Consider the following 24,770-nt stretch of genomic DNA (forward strand, 5'->3'; position numbering starts at 1 on the left):
ATTAAATAAAACTCATGGTTTGATTTAAGATTGGTACTTTTGAAATAAGTTTACTACATACATAACGTAGTTTATAATATTTATTTTAGTTTTTAATATATAGTTTTATAATAGTAGATAGATAATATAATAGATAGATTTTGATGAATAAACTTTGATTTACGAGTATGTATAAAGTATATAGAGAACTAGATTAATGGGTGTATGCATTTATGCGTTTTAAATTTTACAAATATTTATCGAAAATATGTTTAATGAATGTAATTAATGTTCGAAAATGTTTAGCTATGAGTTGAAAAAAAGTAGAATTAATAATGCAACATTTATTTACGCGTACGTTTGTGTTTTCTTTTTTTTGTTTTTGTATGAATATTTATATCAAATCGTTTTTTTGTTTTTAGTTTTTTTTTTTATTTAAATCACATAATTATTTTGTTCCTAAAAAGTTGTATTTTTCTCTATTAAATATTTTGTTGTTTGTTGGTGGTTAACATTGAAGGCAGTTATATTCAGTTTGTTTTCTTTTAAATAATTTTCATTTTCTATATATTCCCGTTTGCAATTTCAAGAAAATTTCTCTTTTATTTAAAAAAAAAATCAATAAAAATTATATAAAAAAGTTTTTGTTTTTTTGCATTTTTCTTATCGAAAAAGAAATAAAAAAATTAAGGTACAATTGTGATTTGATTGCACATTCATTTAAATTACAAGTAATATAAGTATAAATTTTCATTTGTCGTTTTGAATAAAATTACACATGCACATTTAGAAATAAAGTTTAAGTTAGTTTGTTTTGTTTTGCAATTTCAATAAGAGTTTGTTTAGTTTGTTTTTAAGTTTGTTTTTAAATTACCACTAAAGGCTTTTCCGGCATGTCACATTTTGATGCTTTTTCATCGTCAAAGGTATTATCGGTGGTACCGGAATCGTTGGTGGGACTTAGGGGTAATAGAGATTTAGTACTGCCAATCATGGCATTGGCATCGGCTGGACTAACATCATGGTCCTGTAAAATGTATTAATATGAAGTATTATAATGCCATCTTAATATGTAAATTATAGAGAACAAAAAAACCTAAGCATACAAAAGACATGGCAATTCTTGCAGGAATGTGACGGAAATCAGTTTTGAAAATGAATCGTTTAGAAGAAGAAATTGTGATGAATTTATCACTTAATTTATCCAATAATTTGTATCACATTTCTTGACTAAATTCTTTTAAATTACTTGATCTGGTCTGTATTTTGAAAGTACATAGTTCAAAAATGAAATTCATCACATTCTTTCAAATCGCTCCTTTTGAAACCGATCGATTTCCATCACATTCTTTGTATTTTTGGTATAATTCTAAATTAAGCTACAAAAACTTACCTCCAAATTAGTCAATTGATTTAAATTGTCCATGGTATCCAAATTCTGCACCTGGCGATTCCTTTTGCTCTTACGTGCCGAATAGATCTCATCGGCATCAGATTCCTCACCGCCACAAATACAACGCATTTTCGCATCATCTCCCACCTGTTAAAAAATCATCAATTATAATTTAGTTAAACAAATATTTGATGATTGGTTTTATTTCGAAAAAAACAACAAGATTTAGTGAAATAATATCTAAATCTCGTAATGTAATACAATTAAGTTGAAAACTGGAATAGACATCCGAGTAACAGATATGTGAGATGCCAATTATGACAAAAATTGCCCGGGAGTTTTTTGCCTTTTCCTTTTTTAACTTAGAATTTGAATAGGAACAAGTAAGAGAGTGCCGAATCTTATATACCCTTCACCAAATTATACTTCAAAATACAAATTTTAAATATTTTTAGGTAAACAAAATTTTAATTTTTTTCCAAAGCTGTTTTTTTTTAATTATTTGTTTAAAAATTTTTTTAAATTTATTTTTTTTTTTAAATTTTAAAGGGTAAAAACGGGTAAATTCGGTAACTTTATATCATAAAAACTAATAAAGATACAAAAAAACTTAAAATTGCATGTTACTCTATTCAAAAAATAAGCTGACAGGTGTTTCGTACTTTTTCGAAATTCGAAACTTTTAGGGGAGAAAACGGGTAAAAACTGTATTTTGGTACTTTTTTAACGTTGGTTCCTGGATTCATACAATAATTAACTAACAGGGTGTTATTTGGAACTCGAGTACCAAGGTGTATATTGGGCCAAATCCGGGTAAACAGTTTGGTACTTTTTTTAAAACATATTTATTCTTGGGCACATTAACACAGATTTTAATCGTTTGAGACAATTTTTGCAAATATGTAGGAATATTTTTAAATTTCAAACTTGAGGGGTGGGTGTTCAAGGAAGAAAAGGGAAATTGGTACTTTTCTCCTAATGGTACTTTTTTAACATTTTAAATTAATTCAGTTATCGACATTAAAGTTAGCTGATATGTATCTGAGTGAAGTTAGTGTTAGGAATAGGGGATAATATTTAGGTACCAAAATGTGTGAACTGAACTATAGGTACATTTTTGTTCTTCTAATGGTACTTTTTTGAAATTTCTATAACAATGGACTTAGAAACATGAAATTAAACATATATGGTCCTAAGTGAGTGAGAATTCTAGAAATGGTACTATTTTTAATTTTCTATAGCAATGGACTTAAAAACATGAAATTAAGCATACATGGTAGTAAGTGAGTTAGAATTCTAGGGGGCGACTTTTTGGTACTTTTTCTTTATTTGAATGGTACTTTTTGTAATTTCTTCACCAATGAACCTAGAATCATGAAATAAAGCTTATATGAACCCGAGTGACTGGAAAACCACAAGTGTATACTTTTTAGTACTTTTTCTTGGTACTTTTTTGAATTTTCTATAACAATGGACTTAGAAACACGAAATTAAACATATATAGTCATAAGTGAGTGAGAATTCTAGGGGGAGACTTTTTGGTACTTTTCCTTTATTCGAATGGTACTTTTTGTAATTTCTTCACCAATGAACCTAAAGCCATGAAATTAAGCTTATATGGACCCGAGTGAGTGGGAAACCACAAGTGGGGGATTTTATATATTCTAATGGTACTTTTTTGAATTTCCTATAATAATGGACCTAGAGTTTCCAAAAAATCGAAGAATTTCAAAACCGCGGTTTCGATTTTAAAATATTAAAAACCGATCAGTTTCGGTTTTGTGATAATTTATTAAATATTAAGTATTATAGAAACAAAATTAGTTTATAATATAGGAAATGATATACAAATCTAAAATTCAAACTTGACGGGTTATGGTTTAGTTAATGCGAATTTAAAAGTGATAATCAATGGTACTATTTCCTTATTGCAATGGTACTTTTTGAATATTTTATAATAATAAACCTAAAAATTTAAAATTAGGAACACACTTTGCATTTTCTACAATTTGATTCACAAAGTGAGACTTGATAGTACTATTTGTTTCTTCTAATTGGGGTGGCGAAGCGCACCGGGTCAGCTAGTTGTCTATATTAATGACTTAGTTATCCAGATATAGGTCAAAAATCGATGTTGTCCTGGTTTTTTACTCATAAGTCAGCCATTTGTGGACCGATTTTGCTGATTTTAATTAGGAAACTTCTCGAAAGCATGACTGACAGAATTATTGAAGATTTGTATCCCGAAGATATCTGGGGTCTTCAGAAAATTGATTTCAACAGACAGACAAACGGACATGGCTTAATCGACTCCGCTATCTATAAGGATCCAGAATATAAATACTTTATAGGGTCGGAAAATTATATAGTGGAAATTACAAACGGAATGACAAACTTATATATACCCTTCTCACGAAGGTGAAGGATATAAAAATGAGAAAAGGGAAAAAACTTCCGGGGAATTTTTTTTTCATAATTGGACAGATAATTTATACAAGTCGAAAAGAGTTGAGCAGATCACATGAGAATATCTTATGTATTCATATGATGAACACTAGCTAGTTTCTTTCAGTGCAAGGCGAATTTATATGACAGGTGGTGGCAGTGGCGAATTCAGGCAAATACGAGCGAATTCATTAATTTTTTATATATCGAGTTTGACATTCAAAATAATTCTCTCAATGTTTAGAATGCCAAATTCCGTATCAAGGCGAATTTATATACAAGGTGGTGTCGGTGGCGAATTCAGGCAAATACGAGCGAATTCATGCATTTTTTATATTCGAAACAATGAAATAATGAGAGTGGTTTTGAATGTCAAACTCCATATATAAAAAATTAATGAATTCGCTCGTATTTTCCTAAATTCGCCACCGACACCACCTTGTATATAAATTCGCCTTGTTCCGTATATAAGAAAATAAATTTGGCCTGAATTCGCCACTTCCTCCACCTTGTATAGATTCGCCTTGAGAAAGAAGAAACTTACTTCATTGCTTGCTTTGCACTGATACAAGACGAATTTATGTATATACCTACAACATCGCTCAATATTAAGCAGTTCTTAATAAAAATCGGACATGACGCACCGTGACAGTTTATAAACGTAGAATGATCAGTAAGAAATGATGTATCACCATTTGATAGCCTGAAATATTTGGGAACTTAATAAAATGCTTAAATTAATCCAGTATCTTCCTCCACGACGACTTTGCTTATTATTTAACCACTAAATTATCATGCAAAATACTTTTAATGAAGATCAGTACTTCATAAAGACTATTTTGAAACACTGCATTACTAAACCAATTACGTGGAAGTAATTATTAAGAAATGCTGAAGTTGAAACGTTGAATGAAACAGACCAACGAACACGAATCCCTAACGCTAGCGACTAGCCTACCAGGTCAGCCAACAAAATCTATTCTCCACACAGAGAAAACAGATTCGTGATAGCAACCGAATTTTTTGCCAATCGAATGATTCTACCGTAGTAACCGAATTTTACAGTTGTAGCTGCAGTATTTTAGAAGCGGTAACAAAATTTTGATTGCTTCAACCGAAATTCTTCTTTATCAACTGACTTTCTGTTGATGGAACCGAAAAATTCTATGTGTGCAACCGAATCATTCGATTGGCTACAAATTCGGTTGCTATCACGAATCTGTTTTCTTTGTGTATCTATCTGAATAATGGTGAACGAAATGATGCCACCGAACTGTGAATTACGCTGTACATGCGCTAAGTCTCGATTTATTCAACCATTTCGATTTGTTGTTCACCTTCAAGTCATTAGTATCTATTAAGGTAACACCAGTAGATGTTCCAGATTTATTAGTTTTTCTTTCCTCTTAATAAGGCTTAAATATCGAACTAGTTCATGATATGATTCATTATATTCATTTAGACTTACCTTGACATATGTGGTTATAATTATAAGTGAAATTGATGAGATTACAAACAAAACAATAGGAACTATTAACGAGAACAATAGTTCATTGTAGACCTTCTTCAAATCATATCTGGAGGTAACAAATTCAACTGTGGGATCCTAAAATGAAACAAAAAAAGAGAAATTAAATTTGCATGCAAAATTATACTGTAGTGCCGAATTATATAGATATACTCTTCACCATTGTAAAAATGTAGTTTTTGTTTTAGTGAAAAATTCTTTTATCCACCGTTGGCATATTTGACGATTTTAAGAGTCCAAAATTACCCATTGACGATTTTTTTCCCTAATGTTGATGATGGAATGAATATTACTGTTTCATGTCTATCCGCATATTCCGAGAGTTTTTTGACCAATGCTCGCTTCAAACGAATCAGTTGCGTACAGGTTCCCTGTGATGGCCTGGCCAGATATTAGCAGGACCCTTCTGCTTCCACCAATTACAAAGCATTTACTTAGCGCGATGGATATTTGGTTTTAGTGACGATTCGGTTGGTTGGCCGGGCTTCACATACGATCTCTTTTGCTACGGGTTATGATTATGATTCTATGCAAAACTGATTTTCTTTTATAGCGTTGAAGCAGCATTTCAGACATACAAAATCGTTTTTCAAAGTCTCTCGGCTTCATGCTTAGAAGGTTTAATTGGCACAAGTTAAGCCTAATGACCATGCAGTGCGAAGAGAATGTATTCGTTCGTTGAATGGATTATTGAACATCAACAAGTGGATGCTGATTTTTCAAGCAAAATCATTCTAAGCGAAGAAGCACATTGTCACCATGATGGCTTTGTTTATCGTCGAAATTGCCGCATTTGGTGTTCAGAGAACCCACACAGAAAAAACAAAAATTCAAATCCAATTACAAAATTCATAAAGTCAATTGAATATTTTATTGAAATGGGACCTATCACAAAAATCACAAAATCAAACAACAAAATTTGTAAATATTTTATTGAAAAAAAAATTTTTTTTTCTTATTAAAATATTTTAACTATCAATGAAACATATTATTTGAAATTCCGCATAAAATCAAACAATATTTTTAATAAAACCATACAAACAAATAATTGGTTTTGAATAGATTTTCAAACAATATTTTTTATTAAATCAATTAAAATATTAATAACATTTAAATTCAAAATCAATAAATATTTTAATTAAATATTATAATATAATATTTTACACAATATTTTCTAAAGAAAATACTGTTTTACACAACAGTTTCTAAAGACAATACTGTTATACACAATATTTTCTATATAAAATACTGTTATACACAATATTTTCTATAGAAAAAACACTGTTTACACAATATTTTCTATAGAAAAAACACTGTTTACACAATATTTTCTATAGAAAAAACACTGTTTACACAATATTTTCTATAGAAAAAACACTGTTATACACAATATTTTCTATAGAAAAACACTGTTATACACAATATTTTTTATAGAATAACACTGTTATACACAATAGTTTCTAAAGAAAATACTGTTATACACAATATTTTCTAAAGAAAATACTGTTATACACAATATTTTCTAAAGAAAATACTGTTATACACAATATTTTCTAAAGAAAATTCTGTTATACACAATATTTTCTAAAGAAAATACTGTTATACACAATATTTTCTAAAGAACATACTGTTATACACAATATTTTCTAAAGAACATACTGTTATACACAATATTTTCTAAATAAAATACTGTTATACACAATATTTTCTAAAGAAAATACTGTTATACACAATAGTTTCTAAAGAAAATACTGTTATATACAATAATTTCTAAATAAAATACTGTTATACACAATATTTTCTATAGAAAATACTGTCATACTAAATATGAACTAGTTTCTGCCAAACTTACGGACTTTCCAGCAAACGGGAATCCAAGGGAATTGTTCACCTGTGGGAAGATAAACCAGTTTTCACATTCATCTTAATGAAATTCAATCGTCTTACCATTTATGACGTATTCTCCCAAATTTCTGTCATAGGAAGCTATGGTACGGTATTCAGGCAGCCGTCCAAAACCTTCATCTCGTACAGCTCACTTGGGTCCAACAATCGTTCCCTTTGTGATATAGGAAGCTAACAACGTCTGCAATTATACCGGAAGGTTTAGCAATAATATAATAAAGAATTTTAAGTTCATACATACTTACCAGTATAGAAACGTGAGGAGTTATTGAGCCCTTGAACTCCTAGTCTCTTTCATGAAGACCAAAACTTAAAAATTGTGTACATATGTATGAAAATATTTTTTTTTCAAAATATATATATAATTTATTTTTTTTTACAGCTGTTTGTCAAAATTCACTATAAATTTTTTTTTTGTTTCAAAGTAAACAAAAATTTTTTAAATCATTTAAAAAATTGTTTGATTTTATAAAAAAATTCAAACAAAATTTTAATAAAGAAAATATTTTGTTATGTACAAGTGTTGTCTATTATTTTTAATATTATAAAAATGTATCACAAAATGAAAACGTACTTGATTTTATGTACATTATGTTAAAAGATTTACAAAACAAATAGACGTTTCTCATTATTAAAAAAAGTTGTTAGCATTGTTAACCATACAATTTAAAACCAATTAAAATATTTATAAAACCAAATAAACTAAATAATAAAATACAAATAAGATTTCAAACATGCATATGTTTGAAAATATTTTAGTCATAATTTTTTCTGTGCACATGTGATTGGTGAGGATTGTGGGCTGAATGTATCATTTGACCATAAAATAAATCAGTGACACTTACTGGTGCTCGGTATTGTTAGTTCTTGTTTACTAAGTTGTACTGTAATGATGTGATTACTTCCTGCGTTTCGCTGATGAGAATTGGTTTCCCAGATCGTGTTATTTAACACCATTGGATTTCTTTTTATGGAGTTATTTAAATTTAAAGATCTATGCCAACAATACCACAAGCACCAGTGCATTGAATGAGGAAATTCAACGCTACTCAATGAAATTCAGCCACATTTATGCTAAATGGTTATGGAAAATGTCTTCAAAAAATGATATTCCAAAAGTCGTACACGAATATACAATGTATTACTTCAGCTAGTGCCTAAATCTTATAACAACATAAACTCGGATAGACGGACAATATTAAATTGAATTCGCTCGATCTTATATATTCTTAATTGCATTAAAAATACATATGTTTTTGTTTAACTGTCTGTTATTTCTTTAGCGCTATAAATGATCAAATCCGCAATTGTTTAATTTTTTTTAGCATTAACATACCTTATTGTAATAACACTGATATCTCGACTGGGCCGTATTATTATCCCCATCACTGCCATGGCGAGCATGAAAATCCAGACATTCTCCTCTCAACGTATTGACACAGCCCTCCAAATTGATGAATAACTTTTTATACTTATAAATAGTCAAATTATGTTGATTGGGTAGGAATTTCTGATCGGGATCCACTTCGATTTTGCTGTCTTCATAAATTTTCCAAAATTGCGTGAAATTCATAAAAGGCTCCGGTAAAACATTGTGCGGCAGTAAAGTACCATTTAAACAGTCAGTGGCCCTAAAAGCAAAACAAATATATTAAAATTTTATTTGTACATAATTTGAAAATTCTTTACTTACATTATTTTATCACCATCTCTCGTGACAGTGGCACAATTCGTTAACAAATTCCCATCATCCTCTTTCCAAAATTCCGTCGGACTTATACGAACCCCCAGCTCATTGCCTTGCGCCTCATTAAAGGCCACTGCGGTTTCACAATCTGCCGCTACAACATTATCCTCCTGCAAATGAAAGTTATTATTAATTAAAATACAAGTAAGGAAGTATGGTCGGTCAAGCCCGATTATATAATACCCTACACTAAGTAAAAGAGCAAAAACATTTTTCTTTTAAAATTTCAATAATTTATATTCGTGAGTGAATTTCGGAAGTGGGCCTTATGTGGGGGCTATGACCAATTATGGACCGATCACCATGAAATTAGGTCGTGTGATTTATGTCTATATGAAAGTTTACTATGTTGAATTTTGTGAGTATACCAACATTTTTAAGCGATTTATGCACGTTAAAGTGATTTTCGGAAGCGGGTCTATATGGGAGCTATGACTAGTTATGGACCGATCGTAACAAAATTTGGTGACATGAATTTTGTGTATATAAAACTTATTTGGAGCGGAATTTGTGGAGATACATATATAAATTAAACATTTATGACCGATAAAGTCCAATTTCGGGAGGACATTTGTATGGGGGCTAGTTGAAATAATGGACCGATTTCAGCCAGCTTGGTCCTTGAGCCGAAAAAATAATATGTACCAAATTTGATCGAAATATCTTCAAAATTGCGACCTGTACTCTGCGCACAAGGTTTACATGGACAGCCAGCCAGCCGACCAGACGGACGGACGGACGGACATCGTTTAATCGACTCAGATTCTAAGTCGATCGGTATACTTTAAGGTGGGTGTTAGACTAATATTTTTGGGAGTTACAAACATCTGCACAAACGCATTATACCCTCCCCACTATGGTGGTGTAGGGTATAATTAAAGCTTAATTCAATTGTATTAAAGCTTAACACTTACATGCATTACCAGCACATTTATATGTGCAGTGGTGATTTTCGAACAATATCTGTCACAACTGAAGGGTTTCTTGATTTTCGTACAGTGCACTCCATGACACTCAAAGAAACCATTCAGTTTGGTATTATCCTTGGCTGAATTTATTGTGGGACCATCGGCTTTATGATGACACAAAAAGAACTCGGACATATTTTTACAGTGGCCTGGAAAGAGTTATTTTCAATAAAATTGGTTTATCGTGTGTGTCCGGTTATTAAGTATGTATTCTGGGAAAGTCCTTCTTACCATTTGAACAATTGAATACTCCATGTATGTTGTTGCAGGCTGTTCCATTGTTACAATTGAATTTATTTAGACGGTCCATATCGATCTGAAAGTGAAAGTGAACAAAGAAATGTTTTTTTTATTATTAAAAATGTAAAATTTTAAAAATCTAGTTAATAAAAGTTAAATATGTTGTTAGACTTTGGAAGTTATTATAAACAACTTTTAAAGCAGTTATTTTATAAATTTGTTTAAAAATAAAACTGGGAAATAATTTTTTACCAAATAGATACTTTTCAAACGCTTCAAATGTGCCATTCAGATAAATTTAAAAAAAAAAAAAAATATTTGAATAAAAATGGAATTTAGCAGTGCACATTGGCAAAAAGCATTCGATTTTATTTTTGGACGACAGACCACAAATATATCTTAGGAGCGGCGCAGTGGGTTCTCAAAGTTAGGCACCTCAGACATGAAACATTTTAAACGTTTTCGATTTTTTTGGGGCTTGACTAAAATCAAAGATTTTAATATATTCTTATCTCTTATAGTTATTGAGTAATACTAATTTGAAAATTAAAATTTCAAAATTTCACCATAACCTGGCCCAGTGTTTTTATAATATCGGACACAACCGAATTTGTTGCCAATCGAATGATTCGGCTGCACACATAACATTTTTCGGTTCTAGCAACAGAAAATCAGTGGATAAAAAAGAATTTCAGTTGAAGCAACCAATTTTGGTACCACTTCTTAAATGTTGTAGCCACAACTGTAAAATTCGGTCAATAAGGCAGAATCATTCGATTGGCAACAAATTCGGTTGCTATTACGAATCTGTTTTCTATGTAATTAAAATGTTTTCTATTATTTAACAATAAATAAGAAAATTATTGGAGGGTATGACTTAAAACTGCGGGATTTACAATAGATGGCGTATCGTTTGAACGCGGTTTTTGTTTTTAATAACTTGTATGTCACTTTGAAGGGTACATATCTCGCCATTTATTCTCACTTAGTTTTTGAACATTATAGTGTAAACAACAAAGTTTTTTTAGCTCCGAAGTTTGTCGAATTTTGTACCAACAAAACGTCATATGCAGGAAGCTTTGCTTTACATCTTTAATTTGAAAACAAGAGCCGTTGAAGCACACCGATTGCTCACCAAAGATTATGGTGAATGTGTTCCATCGGTTTCAATGTGCGAGAGATGGTTTGTTCGGTTTAGAAGTGGTGATTTTGACATGGAAGTCAAAGATCGCCCAGGCCAGTCAAAAAAGTTTGAAGACCAAGAATTGAAGGTATTACTCCATGCAGATTGTTTTCAAACTCAACAAGAGCTTGCAAAATCATTGGGAGCTACTTAAGCAGCAATTTCAAAATGTTTGCGAGCAGCTGGATGCATCCAAAAGTAGGGAAATGGGGTACCATACGAATTGAAGCCGAGAGACCTTGAACGACGATTTTGCATGCCCGAAATGATGCTTGAACTTTATAAAAGGAAATCATTTTTGCACTGAATCATTTTTTGTGATGAAAAATTAATGCATTACAATAACCAGAGGCATAAGAGGTCGAACGTGAAGCCCGGACAACTAGCCGAATCGATACCAAAGCCAAATATCCATGTCGCTAAGGTAATGCTCTGTATTTGGTGGGAGCAAAAGGGTCCTATAAATTTTTAGCTACTGAAATATGGACAGAGCATCACAGGGAAACTGTACGGAACACATCTAATTCATTTGAAGCGAGGAATGGAAGAAAAACTCCCAGAAAATGCGGCCAGACATGAAACTTTAATATTCCATCATGACAACACTCTACCACATGTAGCAATACCTGTTATAAAGTATTTAGAATGAAAAGGTTGGGATGTTTTGCTTCAGCCGTATAGTCGAGACCGTGCAGAACGATCTCTCTGGGATACACTTCACTTTGGAACGGAGTATCCGAAATTGGAATGATTCGTTCTTGGCCTCAAAAGATGAGCAGTTATTTTGACTCGGAATCTATATGTTGCCAGAAAGATGGGAAAATGTCATAGCTACCAAGGCCTTTGAATAAATTTATATTGTATAAATGTTTCAAAATAAAGGCTACAAATTTGAAAAAATTCCACATTTTTAAGACATACACCCAATACAAAATATTATATGTTTTTTTTCCATTATTTCGCTACTCCATGGTGTGAAATTAAACTACTCCCACAACATAATATTGTACTGTTTTGTCTAAGTATTCTACATTTAATGAGTTGTCAGACGATACTAAACACAAGTATCCCCAAGATCCCCAATTTGTAAAACTTACTTACGTAACAGGATGTTTGGGTACTTTTTGATTGATGATGTTAAAATTCAGCAGTGGATAACATTGACATTCTGTAGCTCTCTTTGTACAGGGAAGTTCCAATTTTAATCTTCTTTATAATTTTCATTTATTCTTAAATCGAACTAATAGTTTAAAATATTCATATTACCATTTCCTTTTGCCACCGATCCCACTGTCAAAACCTTTTAAATTCATTAACTAAAAGTTGTTACAATTCAAAAATTAATTAAATTTAAAATTTACACCAACTCTTTGTTTATTAGACCTTTTCTTTGCAAACAGAAAACGCCTTTAAATGGCTGAATGTATGTATACGTCTTACACTGCATTTATAATATGTAGGAGAAGAGTAATTGAATTTTATGTGGCATTTGTATTATTTTAAGCATTTTATAGTATTTTCCTGGCAATAAAACTAATTAGATGCCAACATTTTATACCTTTTGCAACAAGTTGTTGTGGCTGTTGCTTGCCTCTATTGTTATTGTTGCTGTTGTTCTTGTCAATCTACGGCTGAACATTAGAACACCTTTGAGTTGCAGGTGTGGTTGCTTGCCAAGTTTTCACAAGTCCTTTTACGCACACAACACACTCATACATTTTCAAACAGACAGACAGACAGACAGGCAATCCAGCAATTCTGAGTGACTGTGCTGAACACAGTCAATGTGAATAGTTAGTTTAAAAAATCCCAACTGTTGTCAACATTTTGTTAAATGTTTTTCTCATCAATAAATCAAGGAACCATATATTTTTTACATTAATAATGAAAAGTCAAAAAGTCGACTATTCAAAAATTTTAAAAAAGTCGACTAAAAATCGAAAAAAGTGGGGTGTAGTCACAACCCTAGATTACGTAGAGACAATATAGTGACACGCTACATTATCTGGAATATGTAAAGTAACCATTTGACTTATTTTTGAGTTACAATGGACATACACTAGGTTTCTATAGCTGAAACAAAAAGTCGACTTTTCGACTTTCCACTTTTTTTGATTTTAAAAAGTTGACTTTTCGACTTTTTTAAATTTATGAACGATATTATTGAATATCGTTGCTAGATTTATTAATGCGTTGCTAGATTTATTAAGTCGAAAAGTCGACTAAAAATTGAAAAAAGTGGGGTGTAGTCACAACCCTAGATTACGTAGAGACAATATAGTGACACGCTACATTATCTGGAATATTTAAAGTAACCATTTGACGTATTTTTGCGTTACAATGGACATACACTAGGTTTCTATAGCTGAAACAAAAAGTCGACTTTTCGACTTTTTTAAATTTATGAACGATATTATTGAATATCGTGGCTAGATTTATTAATGCGAAAACCGCATTTTATAAAATTTTTACAACAGTCGACTATTCGACTTTTTTATTTAGTTGACTTTTCGAAATTTTTGGGATTGCCATCTATTGAAAATCCTTTATGATTAAGTCCCAAAAAAAAGTCAATTAAAAATGCTCTTAATTCAATCTTCTTGTAAACATACGCGCGAGTTGGTGCTATAAAGCGTAATCGATTGTTCGACCGAAATGTCGATTGATCGAACAATTTAACAATAGACTTATAGAACCTTAGCATAAACATCAAATAATCCAAAAATATATTCTATAAATTGGATTTAGCCAAGTAATTAGACTTTAGTGAAAATTATTGTCCAAAAATTTACTACTTAAGTAGTCAATGTAGAACTACTGGGTGACAAGTGTTGTCTCATACATAAATATGTTTTATACTAAAAATAACTATTCAACAATATAAACATTGAAATTCCCATTTCACTTGAATTTACACTTCAGCAAATAAATAAATGACTAAAAGACAATAGTTGCAACAGCGATAGCAACAACTAAGTAGGAGTATGTTCACAATTGCTACTAAAACATTTAGCAGCATGATGGCTGAGCCCAGAGCTGTTGACAGGGACGATGGGACGATCATCATTACCATTTCTCCAAATGACTCATTTTGCTTGAAGTTTGCTAGGAAGGGTTCTCTGCCAGCCAACTGGCAGACATACAGTGTAATCAAACCATGCAAAATACACAGCCAACTTTAAACAATTTATTTATTGTAATAGATATTTGTTTCTTGTTGTTTGTGGCCGTGTGATGATTGTGTATGTCTTTCGTAGCCATCCATATTAAATGACACAAAAACGGATACAAACAACTAATTTGTAAAATTAAAAGACATCAGCAACAACAGCAACTACAATGGTTGAACAAAGGAAAAGGAACAACATGTAGATACAAATACTAACAACATTAAAAAATGTTTTTAAATGTGTCAATACAAAATAGTTTTAGGGTGGTCAGATTAATGGCTAATATTATAGGAAATTTATTATTTTTTTTAAACAATTTTAATTAAAGAAAATGTGGGTTAAATTGATTTTGTTAGCCCACGATGTTTGAACAGGTTATGAAAAGGTATACTTCTTTCACCTCTAATATATACACACAGCCTCAAAAGTGAGTAATCACCAGTGACTTTTTTTGATTTTTTTAAGATCATGAAAATCATTTTAGTCCAACTTAAATCTTTTTTTTTAAAACCCAATCTGTTATTCATCCCAATCTCCAACAAACCGAAACTTTAAAATTTGTATCGATGGATAAATTTTAGGATTTTCATTATCTTAAAAAAAATCAAATAATTTTTGGAGGTTCACTGTAAGCTTAGTGAGCAAACATGCTAAGTCCATATTTGAAATAAGTAAAAATACAAAATTTAAAAAAAACAAGTAAGAGTGCTATATTCGGCTGTGCCGAATCTTATATACCCTTCACCAAATTATACTTCAAAATTTTAAATATTTTTAGGTAAACAAAATTTTATTTTTTTTCCAGTTGTTTTTTTAATTTTTTGGAAAAAAAATTTTTTCGATTGTTATTTTAAATTTTTTTTTGTGAAAAAAAAATTCGGGTTAAAATATTTTTTTCCGATTTTGACCCATTGTAGGTCCAACTTACTATGGTCTTATATACGTCGTTGCAAATGTCTTTGAAATATCTATCATTAGATGTCCATATTGTTTATATTAATGTCTTAGTAATCCAGATATAGGTCAAAAATAAGTCAAAAATCGAGGTTGTCTTGGTTTTTTCCTCATATCTCAGCCATTTGTGGACCGATTTTGCTGATTTCAAATAGAAAAATTCTCGAAAGCATGTCTCAGAATTATAGAAGATTTGGATCCCGAAGATATCTGGGGTCTTCAGAAAATTGATATCAACAGACAGACATACAGACAGGCGGACATGGCTTAATCGACTCCGCTATCTATAAGGATCCAGAATATATATACTTTATAGGGTCGGAAATGAAAAATGTAGAAATTACAAACGGAATGACAAACTTATATATACCCTTCTCACGAAGGTGAAGGGTATAATAAACGATTAAAGTATTGGGTCTATGACTTAAAACTGCTGGATTTTTTCAAATTTTTAGCTTTTATTTTAAAACATTTATACAATATAAATGTATTCAAAGCATAATTAGTTATGACCTTTTCCCATCTTTCTGGCAACATATGGATTCCGAGCCAAAAGAACTGCTCAACTTTTGAGGCCAAGAACGAATCGAACCAATATCGGATACTCTGTTCCAAAGTGAAGTGTATCCCAGAGAGAGCGTTCTACATCGATCGAAAGAAATAGTAGTCGGCCGGGGCATGGTCTGGACTATAAAGCGGGTGAGGCAAAACTTCCCAACCACTACATTCCAAATACTTTTTAACACACAAAGAAAACTGATTCGTATTAGCAACCGAATTTGTTGCCATTCGAATGATTCGGTTGTACACATAGAATTTTTCGGTTCTAGTAACCGAAAATCAATGAATAAAGAAGAATTTCGATTGAAGCAATCAAACTTTTATGACCACTTCTAAAATTTTGTAGCCACAACTGTAAAATTCGGTCACTAAGGCAGAATCATTCGATTAGCGTCAAATTCGGTTGTGAACACGAATCCGTTTTATCTGTGCAGGTATTGCAACTGAGATGGAACATTACGGTTTCATGATTGGCCGCATATTTTGGGCGTTTTTCGGCCAATGCTCGCTTCAAACGAATCAGTTGAGTTCGGCACAGGTCTGGTTAGATTTCAGCAGCTCATAATAGGACCATTTTGGTCCCATCAAATATAGAGCATTACCTTTGGCTTTGGTGTCGATTCGGCTGGTTGGTCGGGCTTCACATAAGATCTCTTACGCTTCGGGTTATCGTAATGGATCCATTTTTCATCGCAAGTAATGATTCGGTGCAAAAATGATTTTCTTTCATAGCGTTAAAGCATCATTTCGGAGATGCAAAATCGTCTTTCAAGGTCTCTCGGCTTCAATTCGTATGGTACCCAATTTTCCAGTTTTTGGATGAATCCAGCTGCTCCCAAACGTTTTAAAATTGCTGCTTAAGTAGCTCCTAATGATTTTTCAAGCTCTTGTTGAGTTTAAAAACAATCTTCATGGAGTAATTTCTCCAATTCTTGTTCTTCAAACTTTTTTTGGCTGGCCTGGGCGATCTTTGACTTCCATGTCAAAATCACCACTTCTAAACCGAACAAACCATCTCTCGCAAATTGAAACCGATGGAACACATTCACCATAAGCTTTGGTGAGCAATTGGTGTGCTTCAGCAGCTTTTTCAAATTAAAGATGTAGAGCAAAGCTTCCCGCATATTTTTTTTCAAAATATACGCCATCTATTGAAAATTCTTTATGTTTAAGTTCCAAAAAAAAGTCAATTAAAAATACTCTTAATTCAATCTTCTCGTAAACATACGCGCGAGTTGGTGCTATAAAATTGTTCTTGTTACCCTTGGGAAATTTCAACAGATTATGTAAACAGTTCTAAATGATCAATTTCCATTAAAAACCAAAATCGAATTTATTGTTAGTTAAGATATTTCAGCTGTTAGGGGTCCATTTAAAACCAATGTTTATTATTTCACGCGCTTTCTAGTGTAGATGTGGGTAATTTTTGGTCATAAATAATTCGCTGATCGCCGAAAAGAGAGAGTACATGAGAATGAAATATGTCATGCAGTGGCACCGTCTTGTTGTAATCACATGTCATCTACATCAATATTATCCAACTAAGACAGAAAGAACTCTGTTATCTGTCACGATATGAAACTCCAGTAAAAATCACTGCTTAACAACCTCATTTACGAAGAAATATGGTCCAGTGATGGCTCCAGTCCACATTCCGCAACAAATAATGACACGTTGAGGATGCTTTTGGTTTTTGTCAATCACATGCGACAATCTGAAACCCCTATTTAGGCAATTTTGATGATTATCAAAGTCATTAAGTTGAAATGTACTTCTTCACTTAGGATGATTTTGCTTGTTCATTGAGTATACGCTGTAGAGAGTTTTATGAATATTGCAATTCATGTCCACGATGACGAATTGCTGGCCCTGGACTTTCACCAACACTCTCGCGAACTGTTTCGATATTGAGAATTGAACGTCTTCTTTTTGGATGACCAAAGTGTTTAACATCACCAACCGATGTATTCACCCTGAATTATTCAGTTACTCTCTTCACAAATGACAAAGTTAAATTACTATATTAAAATGTCTGAAAGTTATTTTTGAAATACTGTTGCACAATGAAAATGCGTCAATCTGACTAATGTTTCATTTTCACTAACCTTCTAAACTGTCAGCTGTCAAACTATACTGCAAAAATGGCAACAAATTTGCATTACCATTTTAGATCCATATTTTAAACCAGGGGCCGAATTACCGCACTCGTGATCGAATGAATTATCGATATCGAATGCCATAATCTCAAAAGAGAAAATTACGATCGATTTTACTCGATATCGAATGCGGTAATTCCGCCCCAGATGAGGCAGGCTTACAAATACCTGCTTAAATAAGTAATTATTTTGGTGACACTAAAATAACTACATCCATGTAAGAATCATTGATCTTAAAACCATATGAAACAGGTTGTAAGTAAAAACCGAGATAGTTACTACAAATTTGGTCACTCTAATTATCCACGTTTGCAATGCATATTATATTGAGAATACCATTCATGTGTGTTGCATGTTTTGAGTAATTCTAAATACGAATATACTGTGTGTGTTTATGTGTACTTGCTGATTGTTGAAGCATAGAATCTGACACAAGGATACAGAGAGGATGTTGACATGCATGAAAGACATGTTTTCTAGGAAATACGAACTCTTACAAAAACACACACATCTCCTCATACATAAACAAATAGTTTTGTCAGTTGGTTGTTTGATATGGAATTGTTGATATTTATACTCTGATTCGTAGACGGACGTAACGTATGCATGTTTATTTGTAACCAAATATTCGACTATGAATGTGTGCTTTCCAGTTTCATTTGTTTAACCTACTATTACCATTTTAACTTGAAATGGCAAATATAAATTATGTAATGGTTTTGTTGTCGTTGTCCTTATACAATACAATACATAAAATATGGCTTAATAATGATTATAGTTATAGTTCAATACTTGGAATATAATCAAATAAGGTTTAACTTTGATTACTTTTCATTTAGTACAACGCCTACGTTTTGTTTTTGGTCAGTTTGTTTGAGTTGATGTGGGTTTTAAGCATAAATATTTTAGGTTTACACAAAATCATGTCATGATAAATAATATTGACTAGAGAGGGAACTGAGAGCAATAAACATTAAGATAGCTGGATAAAAAACTTGAAACGCATTTAAGTAGAAATGAAAAATGTATGAGTTACTATTATTGCAAGAACATAAGAAAAAAGAAATACTTTGGTCTTGAAAGGGAAAAGTATTAAATGGAAGATACCTTCTGAATTTAAATGTTGCCGCACAAACAAAAATTATGCACTAAGTATGACCGACTCATTCATAATTTGCTGAAAAAAAAACATAAAGAATGAAACAAATTGTTTTGTATGATCCATCATCATACACTGACTAACTGACTCGCATATTCTACATCGCCCAGCCCAAACGCCTAAAACCGGAGACAGGAAATTTGGACTGTAGGTTCCTCTCTCCGAGCATATATTCACAAAGAAAGGATTTTTGGAAATATGATTGTTTAGTGGCTAAATTTGTTAACCTTATATCTTCTAAACTAATACAGATATCAACAAATGTATAATGCATGTTATATACTAAAAAAATTGGCAGACTTTTTTGAAATTCAAACCCTTTCAGGGAGAAAACTGGTAAAAAATATATTTTGGTTTTTTTTTTAACCCAATGTATATTTTAATAAACATATTGTTACGAAATTGTACTTGAATTCAAATATAACGATTTTAACAGCTGATTTAAAGTTGCATAATGCTTTCAAATAGCAGTGCCCAAACTTTAACATATCTGTGGGCATTCTAACATTGAATAATAGCTTTCAGTTGACCATTGATCGTAAGTATGGCAACGCTGTTTGCTGCGACCGTATATTCGAATATTCAGTTAAAGAACACTGTAGAAAGTACACCACAGATGGCGTATGTATTAGAAAGCTCTAGACAGTTAAAGAGCAATCTAGAATGCAGATGGCAGTGTTATAAATAGTGGCAGAGGTTGCAATCGTTAGTGAGTTTATCAGAGACGCTATTTGAATAAACATCAACTGAGTGCCTGTATATAAAGTGTGACTGTATTTCTGAGAATTTATAAACGTGTATAAAATAAAACATTGAGTGACTATTTAATTCTGTTGTTGTACATTTTAAATAAATAAAGAGTTGTTACAATTTTCAAACTACTAAACGGCTTTTTGCAATCAAAAGTATCCGGTTTATTTAAAGGAAATAAACAAACGTTTTGAAAAGGTTAAAACGTAACTTACCAAAAATTATCAAATACAAATTTAGTACTTTTTGGAAATTGGTAAAAGGATAAAAATAGTGTTTACTTTTTGGTACTTCTTTCATAAAATATGTTTTCTATAAATTGACATACATATATGAATTCTTTGTTGTGAATTCCCACCACGACACTGAAAATTATTTCAACAAAAATTTGTATCATACCACTGGAAAAAAAGTACCAAAAAGGGGTAAACACAGGAAAATATATTTTATTAGAAATTGTTAAGTCAATTAGGATAAAATTGGTTTCCCCAGTTATACAAAAATTAACTAACAGGTTGTTATTTGGAGCTCGAGTCCGAAGGTGTAGTTGGGGCCAAATTCGGGTAAACAGTTTGGTACTTTTTAAACCTTTTTTTCTTGAGCACATGAATACAGACTTGAATTGTTTGAGTCATATCTGTGTCTCAAAAAATTCACCAAAATGGAGTGTTTTGATATTTCAAACTTGACTGTAAAAGAGAAATTGGTAATTTTTCTCCTAATGGTACTTTTTTAATATTTTAAATTGTTTAACTTATCGACATAAAATTTAGCTGATATGCTTCTGAGTGATGTAAGAATTAAGTATAGATTGCTTAAAGGTATTAAGGTACCATAAGGAGGAACTTTTTAGTTCCTCTAATGGTACTTTTTAATTTTCAATAATAATTGACTTTAGCATATATGGTACTGAGTAATTTAGCTTCCATTTATGGTGCTTTTACTTTATTCTAATGGGGCATTTTGAATAATTTATAATAATGAGACTAGAATCATGAAATTAAGCATATCGCTACCTTAATATAGAAATGCCCTAACTAACATTTTCGTTACTTTAGAGGAGAAGGAAACAACTTAATAAAACTTAAATGAAGGTCTTCAACCTATATAATGTTGTGACATTTTATTTTATTTTATTAATGGTGTATTACGGGATTATCTATCGAAGTATGGAAAAAACTAAATTTTGGGAAAAAACTAGTTAGTAGGACGTTTCTATCTTAAGGTAACGATATACGGTACTGATAAGTACCTTTTCTTTATTCGATTGGTACTGTCTTAATATTTTATAATAATGAACCTTGAAATTAGATACACATAATCCAAAATGAATTAGAATCCACAAAGGAGGACTTCATGGTACTTTTTTAATTTTTTTTAATGGGTGTATAACTTTAAAATGTGGGATTTTTTCAAACTTTTTGGTTTTATTTTGAAACATTTGTACAATATAAATTTATTCAAAATATTGGCCATTGTTAGCTATGACCTTTTCTCACTTTTTTAGGCAACATAATGCTTGCGAGCCAAAAGAATTGCTCATTTTTTGAGGCCAAGAACGAATCAAGCCAATATCGGATACTCTGTTCCAAAGTGAATCGAATCCCAGAGAGAGCGTTCTAAGACGAACGAAACAAATAGTAATCGGACGGGGCACAGTCTGAACTATAAAGCGGGTGAGGCAAAACTTTTCAACCACTTTATGCTAAATACTTTTAAACAGGTATTGCAACATTCATGCCTGGTCGCATATTTTGGACGTTTTTCGGCCAATGCTCATTCAAACGAATCAGTTGCATACGGTGCAGGTTCTCTGTGGTGGTCTGGCCCGATTTCAGCAGCTCCTAATAGATAGGACCCTTTTGGTCCCACCAAATACTGAGCATTACCTTAGCGCCATGGATATTTTACTTTGGTGTCGATTCGGCTGGTTGGCCGGACTTCACATACGATCTCTTCGGTGTAAAAATTCCCTGCTTTTGGATGAATCCTGCTGCTCGCAAACGTTTTGAAATTGCTGCTTGAGTAACTCCCAATAATTTTGAAAGCCCTTGTTAACTTTTACAACAATCTTAATGGGGTAATGCCACTTTTGAACAGAACAAATCATCTCTCGTACGTTGAAATCGATGGAACTCATTCACCATAAGTTTTTGTGAGCAAGCTTCAGCGGCACTATTTTTCAAATTAAATAAGTAAAGCAAAACTTCCCCCATATGTACAAAATTCGACATTTTCGAAGCAAAAAAAAACTTTGTTGTTTACACTATAATGTTCAATAACTAAGTGAGAATAAATGACAGATATGTACCCTTCAAAATAACAAGTTTTTAAAAACGAAAACCGCGTTCAAAAGATACGCCAATTATTGATTAAAATATAAGTGATCACAGACTTTTAGAGCTCTATTTACCGACAGAGCTGTAAATGAATTATTCATTTTAGAATTAATTCGCGAATCATTCATGTACTGAATTAGCAAATTTTGAATTAATTAATTTCTCACACAAAAATTAATTGATTGAATTTAGAGTCAATTCAAATGAATTTGGTAAAAATGGATTGCAATTCATTTCCAATTCAAATGAATTTGTAGAATGAATTGCAATTCGTTTCTAATTCAAATGAATTTGTCAAATTGTATTGCAATTCATTTGAATTGAATTGATTTTTAAATAATTCAAATGAATTGGAAAAAAGAATTAGCAATTCATTAGCAGTAGCGGCAGAATATGGCAAATTGTCATTTACAGATTCATTTCAATTGAAAACGAATTGCAACTCATTTTAACAAATTCATTTGAATTGAATTGAAATTCATTGCTGCCTAATTGGTTTAAATTGATTCAAATTTCATTCAATTCTTTTTTGTTGTGAAAAGAATTAATTCAAAATTTAGCTAATTCATAACGAATTAAAATCAAAAAATAATGATTCATTTGCAGCTCTGACTTATCAGGTTTCAGTTCATTTAAATATAAAAACGATTTTTGCTTTAAAATATAAGTGAACTGCTGTATTATGAATGTTTTGTCACACTGTACTACATTCTGCATTAAAAAGAAAAAATCAAAAAGAAAACTTACCATTGCACAAGAGGTATTTGTAATGCGAGTACAATTATTCAACTGGATATCGGTGCCATTGCGACGTACGATTGAATGAATTTGAGGACAAAAGCCACTGGTACGTGTTAAACACCATTCACCGCAAGATGCCCATTGGCAATGTGAGTCAGGCATATCCGATTGTATTGTTTGGCACATGACCGGATCCAATTCAAAACCGGATTTGAAAGCTCTTTAAAACACGATATAAAAACAAAATATAATTTTAGTAAAGCATAGTTAAAGGGGCGCCAGGCTTTTTTTATTACACTTACTTAAATGAAGGCGCATAAATGGCCACACTTAGATACACTATGGAAACGCAGGATAACACCATGGTCAGTTGGCAGAGGCAAATGGCACGACATATGCGTTTATCTTGCTCGGGTATAACGCGTGGTTTATCCTTGCGGCGTCCCATTTTTTTCTTGTTTAAAGCTGATTAGTTGGCGTTTTGTTATGAGGAATTTAAGAATCCCTGGGTGTATTTAGGGGAGTGGGAGTGGGTTTGGGGTGTGCGTTCAGGGAGTATGAGTGAGGGTGTTGGTGTTTAGGGGTAAACAGCGGTGTGCTTTTCCACGCTACGAGTATTCAGTTATGTTATGTTGGTGTTTAAAATTCTTGTATATTCTTTTATTTGTTTATTTGCTTGTTGGTATTTTTGTTTTCTGTATTAATTTCTTGTTATGGTCGTTGTTTTTGGTTGCTGCCTTGTATTCCTGTTTTTTTCCTAATGTTGTTGTAAGGACGTTTTTGGTTTTATTTGTCGTTATTTTTTTTTTTATTTGTAAAATAGTCGATGAGTAATAAAGTTTTTTTACTCGTTTTCCCTAAATATTTATGACTTGTTGAGTATTTCGTTTTGAATTTTATTGTTTCAATTACCCTTTTGGGTATTTAATAATTGATTAAAAAGTTTACAAAGTTTCTTTTTAGAATAAAAACAAATGCTATAGTTATTTTAGTTTAACATTGGTTTTTCTATTGTTTCCCATATTTAGTTAGTTTTGATTTTAGACAATTTTGAAATAAATTCGTTTTATTTTTTCTTTTTCACACTTTTATATATTTTCATAAAGTTTAGGAATTATTTGCTGTTATTTTTTTGGTTTATTTTAAGGCAATTTGTTTTATAAAACTTTTGTTTTTTTTTACAGAATAAAATGACTTTATTTTTGTTTAAAATTGTTGGTATTTCTTTAAATGCGTTGTTGTATATTGTATGATTTTTATATGAAGATAAAAATTTAACTCAACAAATAAAAAATATGTATGTATATGTAGAGATGTACTGCGTCCACTTTCGCGTTCGCTACTAATTTGAGAGCGTTGGTCTGGCAAACTGAATTCTTTGAAATTTCTATTCCCGTTTTCCTTACATTTTATAAAAAAGCTTTTAGGAAGCTTACATTTAAAAGCTTTCTTTAACTTTCCAATGTCATATGTTTTCAAATTGTTTTGAACTGCAATGACGTTATTCTTTATTCCGGACTTCTGTCAATGTCAATCGGGTTTCTTTTACACC

General features: G+C 31.6%; 1 protein-coding gene across 1 annotated transcript; it reads right to left on the reverse strand.

Moving 5' to 3' along the window:
* Positions 1 to 18: 18 nt before the first annotated feature.
* Positions 19 to 24,055, reverse strand: Teh4 (tipE homolog 4). The gene is made up of 9 exons (XM_065503057.1): positions 23,521 to 24,055; positions 23,225 to 23,438; positions 10,197 to 10,281; positions 9,912 to 10,114; positions 8,944 to 9,107; positions 8,587 to 8,881; positions 5,286 to 5,423; positions 1,373 to 1,519; positions 19 to 1,006 (listed from the first exon to the last, which is right to left on the reverse strand). The coding sequence occupies exons 1-9, from the start codon at positions 23,664 to 23,666 to the stop codon at positions 845 to 847; spliced, it is 1,554 nt and encodes a 517-aa protein (XP_065359129.1). The 5' UTR covers positions 23,667 to 24,055; the 3' UTR covers positions 19 to 844.
* Positions 24,056 to 24,770: the final 715 nt, after the last annotated feature.

Source organism: Calliphora vicina, chromosome 3 (genome assembly GCF_958450345.1).
Source record: "Calliphora vicina chromosome 3, idCalVici1.1, whole genome shotgun sequence".
In the NCBI taxonomy this organism is placed as follows: Eukaryota; Metazoa; Arthropoda; class Insecta; order Diptera; family Calliphoridae; genus Calliphora; species Calliphora vicina.